Source organism: Chiloscyllium plagiosum, unplaced genomic scaffold (assembly GCF_037043375.1).
Source record: "Chiloscyllium plagiosum isolate Xiang-an unplaced genomic scaffold, Cpla_swu_hap1 HiC_scaffold_2, whole genome shotgun sequence".
Classification (NCBI taxonomy): domain Eukaryota; kingdom Metazoa; phylum Chordata; class Chondrichthyes; order Orectolobiformes; family Hemiscylliidae; genus Chiloscyllium; species Chiloscyllium plagiosum.
This window is the reverse complement of record NW_028270140.1, coordinates 26891432-26899009: the sequence shown is the minus strand read 5'-3', so window position 1 is coordinate 26899009 and position 7578 is coordinate 26891432. Positions and strand designations below refer to the sequence as shown.

At 44.3% G+C, this 7578-nt stretch overlaps 1 protein-coding gene across 1 annotated transcript in view; it reads left to right on the top strand.

The window, feature by feature from the left end:
* Window positions 1-4025: 4025 nt before the first annotated feature.
* The window catches only part of sh3gl2b (SH3 domain containing GRB2 like 2b, endophilin A1), a 167137-nt gene continuing 163584 nt past the window's right edge, over window positions 4026-7578 (top strand). Inside the window, exon 1 of the mRNA XM_087995375.1 lies at window positions 4026-4297. Within this exon, the coding sequence (XP_087851501.1) occupies window positions 4253-4297 (45 nt within the window). The 5' untranslated portion in view covers window positions 4026-4252. The remainder of the gene's footprint in view (window positions 4298-7578) is intronic.

The following is a 7578-nucleotide window of genomic DNA, read 5'->3' as shown; positions in this document are numbered from 1 at the left end:
TGGATATTGATCAGTGATTAAGAATTAAAAGCTAAATCTAATTCTTATTTTTAAAGCCCTGCATTCAGAAAGTCTCTGCTCCCTGTCTGTTCCAATGAAAATAGAAAATGCCAGAGAAACTCAGCCAAACTGACAATATCTCTAGTGAGAGAAACAGAGTTAATGTTTCAAGTCCATTATGGACTTTTCTTCAGAAGTGAAAGGAGTTGAAATGGGAAATGGTGGTTTGCATGCTGTTGTGAGTCAAACAGACTGTGAGGGTGCTCACAGCAAAACACAGCAGCAATGCAAATAGTGGTAAAGGAGAGATAGAGATGTAAAATGAGTTTGTGAAGGTGTGGAATTGAGAAAGTGGGTCTACTCTGCTGAGTACAAAGCCAACAAGACACATCTGGAAATTATGGTTTTTGAGGGAATGTAAGAAAAATGGAGGACAGAGGTCAAACTCTGAAGATATGAAAATCCTAAACTGCCTGAATGGAAAATGAGGTGAGCTTACACTGAGCTTCGTTGGAACATTGTAGCAGACCCAGGATGCAAACGTGAACAGGGCAGCAAAGTGGTTTGTTAAGCTGGCTAGCAACTAGAAGGTCAGGTTCATTCCTCCAGGCAAAGCTGATTTATTCTGCAAGGCTTTCTGTACTTTAGCCAGTCTGTGTTTGCTCCTGCCAATATAAAAGAGACAACATTGTGAGCAGTGAATATGGTAAATTAGACTGAAAGAAGTACAAGTAAAATGTTGTTTTACTTGGAACATGTGTTTGGGACTATGGACAATGAGGATAAAAGAAGGGAAATGGGTAAATATTACACTTTATGTTTTTGTATGGGAAGATGCTGCGACGGGGCATTGAGTGTGTGTTTAGATTGTTGTGGAAATGTGAGGATGGAAGAAGGGACCTGGGTGTCACAGAAGAAATATCTCTGGGGGCTGCTGACAGTAAAGAGAAAGGGGAGATATGTTTAGTGCTGGTTTCCTGCTGGAGGTGGCAGAAATGGTGGAGGATGATCATTTGAATGCAGAGACTGGTGGGATGGAAAGTGAGGATAGTAATATCCAACACCATTTACCCACCAATAACTTTTACCCAATTACTGATGCTCAGCTTGGTTTCCACCAGGACCTTTTGGTGCCAGTCCTCATTACAGCATTGATCCAAGATAGAAAATAAAGCTGAATTCTAGGGCTTTAGGATTGCTGGAGAAAGTGAGGACTGCAGATGCTGGAGATCAGAGCTGAAAATGTGTTGCTGGAAAAGCGCAGCAGGTCAGGCAGCATCCAAGGAACAGGAGAATCGACATTTCGGGCATAAGCCCTTCTTCAGGAATTCCTGAAGAAGGGCTTATGCCCGAAACGTCGATTATCCTGTTCCTTGCTTGCTGCCTGACCTGCTGCGCTTTTCCAGCAACACATTTTCAGCTTTAGGATTGCTGCCCCTGTGAGGGCCAAATTGAGTTTCCATGACCAAGTTATTGGAAATAACAGTCACAACTTGTCTTCCCACTTCTGCACAATTCCTTCTAGTGTTCTCCAAGGATCTATCCTTGCTCTGTCCATTTTTATCTGCATGCTGCCCCTCAGCAACATCATCAGAAAGCACAGCATCAGTTTTCACACAATCCAACCTCATTAACACCTTTCTCAACTTTGCTAATGGTTGAGAATAAACTGATAGTTCAGTATTTGGTTGTGTTAGATTTACTCTGCTTTTATTTTGTGGACAGAACATTCTGGGCAATTGTTCATAATGCCAAATAGATGCCAGTGTTCTAGCTGTCCAGCACTGGAATGACTTAGCTAAGGACAAAGCTATTTCTACATCACAAGTGTTTGGTACTACTCCTGAAATTTTGTCAATGTCATTGACTTTCCTGTATTTAATGCACCCTGCCCTTTTTTTTTATAGGAACCTCAGGAAAAGGTCAAGATGGATCTTCCATTTGCACTTCTGACTGGAGATAGTTGTGAACAATTCAACCTTGTTTTTCACACTCACATGCTCGACTGTCTAATACTGATGGAGTGTTTTTGTGGAGCTTCTTCCTTTTTTTGTCATTTAATTGGGCAATGCCTATAATAAAAGGAAAGTACTGCTGTATGTTGTAAATTCGAACTAAATAAAACAAATTGCTGGAAAAACTGAACAAGTCCAACAGCATCTGTGAAGAAGGAAACAAAGTTAACATTTTGAACCAAACAACTCTTCTTTGGAAATAATTAGGCATGTTCATTCCTGTATGTGACAGAAGTACAGAGCTTTGATCTGATCGCTTTAATATTGGGTGCTTGAATCTGTCTCTGAATGTTCCCTCTGCTGTTTAGCCTGTATCTATTCCTGTATTACAACTTGGACAAGTTGAAAACTCTTTCTTAGATATAACTGGCATTGCTACTGGCAAAATCTCTTACACTTTTAATTGACTAAAGTTGATCCACTGGTTTGATGGTAATGGTAGTGAGATATGCCAGGCCAAAAATGTACAGATTGTGGTTGGTTGCAATTCTGCTGTTGACAATGGTTCACAGTGCCCTGTTTTGTGCTGTTGATCTGTTCTGAATCTATTCCATTTAACATGGTGGTGGAGATGCACAACAGAATGGGGGATATACAGTCATAGAGATGTACAGCACGGAAACAGACCTTTTGGTCCAATTCGTCCATGTTGACCAGATATCCCCATCCAATCTAGTCCCACCTGCCAGCACACGGCCCATATTCCTCTGAACCCTTCCTATTCATATACCCAAGCAAATGCCTTTTAAATGTTTCAAGTGTACTAGCCTTCACCAGTTCCTCTGGCAGCTCATTCCATAGACATACCATCCTCTGCATGAAAACGTTGCCCCATAGGTTCATTTTATATCTTTCCCCTCTTAACCTAAACCTATGCCCTCTAGTTCTGGACTTCGCAATCCCAGGGAAAATACTTTGTCTATGTATCCTATCCATGCCCCTCATGATTTTATAAACCTCTATAAGGTCAGCCCTCAGCCTCCGATGCTCCAGGGAAAACAGGCCAAGCCTATCCAACCTCTCCCTATAGCTCAAATCCTCCAACCCTGGCAACATCCTTGTAGATCTTTTCTGAACTCTTTCAAGTTTCACAACATCTTTCCGATAGGATGGAGACCAGAATTGCATGCAATATTCCAAAAGTGGCCTAACCAATGTCCTGTACAGCCACATCCTCAATGTGAAGATGGGACTTTGTCACTGCAATGACGGTGTGGTGTCACTCTGACCAATAGCATCATGGGCAGATCAATTTTCAATATAAGTGTTTAATGTATAACAACAATGTTTGTGTTGTGTTACCTGGGGTTCTTTTCATTTTCTATGAAATGAAGTGGAGGGGTGAAGTTGTGGACAGGTAGATGTTTTCCTCTTGTTGTTTCTCTCACTTTAGCTAAATCCAATCTGGTTTCTATCTCCTTCAGGATTAGGCCATTTTCGTCAATGCTGTTGTTAGAATTTTAACACCCAATTTTACCACATTCTGGGGCCCCTCTACCTGCAGCATATCTTTCGTCTGACATTCAACATGGGGGAGGAGGGCTGCGTGAGGGGTAGATTGTATGGGTGCTAAGTGCAATCAACAGGAGGTCTCCTTGTCAAACCTCATCTAACGTCGTGAGATTTCATGGGGTCCTAAATATATTTCTATAACTCGTAGAGCCACACTGTCTTGACCCCATAGCACGGTGCCATCACTTCTGATGGTCAGGTTCAATGAGTTTTACTACAACAGTTAGTTGCTCGGCTAGACTGTGGGATAGCTCTGAAGAAGGGCTTATGCTCGAAACGTCGATTCTCCTGTTCCTTGGATGCTGCCTGACCTGCTGCGCTTTTCCAGCAACACATTTTCAGCTCTGATCTCCCGCATCTGCAGCCCTCACTTTCTCCTGTGGGATAGCTCTCTCAATGTTTCGACCTATATGCGTATGTGCGATTGCATACAGTATCCATGTCTATACAATAGAGACACCAAGCATTGTGCACCGCTGGAAGTAATGACAGTACAAAAATAGCTTGCCTCTATTTTTAGCTGTCAGTGCGGATTAATTCATCAACACTGACGAAACGTGACTGTCTCTTTAAGAGAAGCTGACGTCAGGTTGGGTCCGGATATCCTGGTTTTGCAGATAGTAATTTAATCCTGGAGTGAGATGAGAAGGAGCTGCAAGGGAGGCGAGAATAAACCTATTTCCAAATAGGCGGCTATCCAGGACCGCTTCCTTTGAACGGGAACCATGTCTGTGGCAGGACTGAAGAAGCAATTCCACAAAGCCACTCAGGTAGGGGACAGCGGCTGCAGCTCTGACTCTCTGCACCAAAGCGGCTGCGGGGTCTGACATCAGGAATGCAAAGCTTCATTCCTGCCGTGCCTCTTTATTCCCAACACCTTTCCCTTCCTCCAAGAGGCAGTGCATTGGCTGCGAATTCCCGCCTCACTTCATCCCTCAAACCCTCCGGCGCTACAGAACGCTGATGAATGCAACAATGTCATTGTTGAGGGTTGAGCAGGTTGAATCGGATTCCTTCGAGGAAATCTGGGAACTCTGAGGTTTTAGAGAGTGTGGGGCTTGATTTGACAATGAGATGCTTTTTTTTTAAGCTGGTGGGGGTGGGAGAGAAGGGGTTCGAGTTTCCGCTCCCCCCCCCCGGGATGTTTGCGGAATCGTTGCGGAAATCATTTATTATTTAGTCCCGGAGTGATCCGCGTCGCAGCTTCTTGCTTGGGTCCGGTTTGAGAGTGGCTTCCCAATGCCTTCAGTCGGCTTGGGGGTCGCTATTGCTGAAGTCCAGTCGTTGCCGCTGGAGATTTGACCCCAATGTCCCTGACCCCGGCTCCCAGAATCAAGGAGGAGAAAGCTGATGTGAACAGGAGCAATTTGCTGCTGCTGCTGCTGCACCTCGGAAAATGTTGATTATAAAATCTCGACACGTAAAATGCCGTGAAAATAATTAATTTGATCTTGCTCGAGTCAGTCATTGAGTGGGACCGCCGTCAACAATTTAGTTTGGGCTCTACCTGCAATATTCTTTGTGTGTGTGTCTCTCTCTTGAACTAACACACTCCCTCTCTCAGCACACTACCTTCGCCTTATCTACTTTGGTAGCAGTGTTCATTCCATATCAGCTGGGCTGACCATTTCAAGATTTAGCCCTTGACCCCCGGCTGTCCTGGATGTGTGCAGCAAGTCTTCTCGCCTGTTAGTGTCACTGACCTGCAGGGTCCCAGCGTTGGAGGAAGAGGGGGCGAGAGGGGGGAGGCGATGACAGTGAGAAGTCTCACCTAAGTCCAGGACTGGCGGATAGTTGGAAGGAAGTGGCTGAGGAGTGGGCAGTGAATCAAGGGAGATTGAGGAGAGACGCTGCAGGCATTTCAGCAGGTCACAAGAAATATTAAGGATGGGACGGTCCTGGGCTCATCAGAGATGCATCACTGATTCTCGATTTGAATTATTTCTACCCTCTCTTCTGCTGTTTCCGAAGCTCACTTACCACCCCCCTCCCTCACCCCCAACACGATGTCCACTTTCTCTCTCGGAGTTCGGCTGTGGGTTAACGTTTTGCAATCACCCTGACGATCTTGGAACCACCTCCTGAAGCATTTCCGTCGCAGGCTGGAATTCTTTTCCAGCATTTCCCACTTCACTCTGGGCCCCGATTCCAGGCAGGAAACGGACAGCTTTTCTCTGCACTGAATGTGTACAGTTAACTAGAACTGTATGCTGTATGCAAGATGCAGCGTGACTAGAGCACACTGCAGCTGTGTTGAGACTCTGGGACCATGTATTTTAATATCCAGATGCCTTTTGTGGATTGCCCTGTTTTGGTTGCACGTATCGTGTTTTTTTTAAATTCTGTTTCATCTTGTGCTGTCCCCGCGACATGGATGGAGAGTGCGTTGCTCCCTCCTTGCTTGACAAGTTTCAATTGTCGGTGTTAAATCTCATCTCCCATCTTGTCCAACTTTTCTACAATTTCTAAATTGTCTCTTACGATTCCACCTCTTCTCCCTAGCGTGTACTCGTACGTGAACTTGACTTCATCAGACCAGCAAGTCATTAATGACCAGCAAGACCAGCATCATTAAGGTCAATTAGAAACATAACTGAACCCCCAGGGTGCCCACTGAGCATTCAGTCTGACCCATATTCCATTTTGATCCCTACCCTCATGCAATGTCTACTTACCTGGACGCCCCCCCCCCGAGTTTTGATTTTTTTTGTGGAGAACTGGAGGTACTCCACACCTGGGGACTGCTTATTGTGCAATACTTGACATTTACTCAAAAGCTATCGGGGGAGTTGATCAGAAAAGAGTTCCACATTGTGGCTGACAGCTGTTAAGTCGGCTATTGTGTCACAGAAGACCCATTGATTAACACACATGGAATTGAACGGCATCTGTAGATACCTGTGGTTATATAGAATCCTCTTTTGTATTTGAATATGTGTCCCACATTAGCCTGCTGATTAATGTCTTGATACCCACATCCCCACCTCCTTCCTCTTCACCCTCCTTTTTCCCCCCTGCCCCGTTCTCTTCCCCCCACCCCCCCATCAGTAACCATTGGGATAGCACAGTGGCTCAGTGGTTAGCACTGCTGCCTCAAAGCACGAGGGACCCAGGTGATTCCAAGCTCAGGTGACTGTCTGTGTGGAGTTTGCACATTCTCCCTGTATCAGTGTGGTTTCATCCGGGTGCCCTGGTTTCCTCCCACAATCCAAAGATGTGCAGGTTAAGTGGATTGGCCATGCTAAATTGCCCATAGTGTCCAGATATGTGCAGGGTTATAGGATAGAGGGTGGGTCTAGGAGGGATGGTCTTCAGAGTTCAGTGTGGACTCAATGGGCTGAATGGCTTGCGTCCATACTATAGGGATTCTAAGTTAGAATTCCCTCATGACTCAGTCTCTCATATATCCCAGGTAATGTTTATCACAGCCAACTACAAATCTCTTCTTACTATGGTAGCTTTCAAAATGTGCTGCCTGTCGATTATATGATTCAGTGGCTCAAGTGAGCTACTCTAACATTGCTCTTTTTCCCATCCCGTAGTGTAGAAATTGCCAGCTATTTAAAACTGGCATTGTGAAGTATGCTGATGGTTGTTGTGATTTGGGTTGCACGTCAACCATTCTTCTTTCTGTTTTTTAAAAAGAAAACTCTTAAAATTAGTTTGCAGCAACTGAACCAGTCCAAATAATTGACAAGTGAAAATAAATGCCCTGAATACTGGCTAAGCTAAATAATTCATAAAGAGATCAATAGGGTGTGATGGGATGGAGAAGTAATCCATTTCTTTGCTCTAGATGCCTGTAATAATGAAATTATTTCATGGGACAAAGTAAGAAATGTTCATGTCAAGGTGTAAAATAACATAAATTGAAGGATAGTAATCATCAGACAGAAGCATTGCGGCAACCTCAGAAGAACTCCAGAGGCTCTGGCTATGTGCTGGGAAAACTGGTTTATATATCCCCTAACAGCCATCGGTGGAATTTAAATTTGACTAATAAAACCTGTAACTGAAGTCTCAATAATGATGATCATGAAAGTTTCAATGA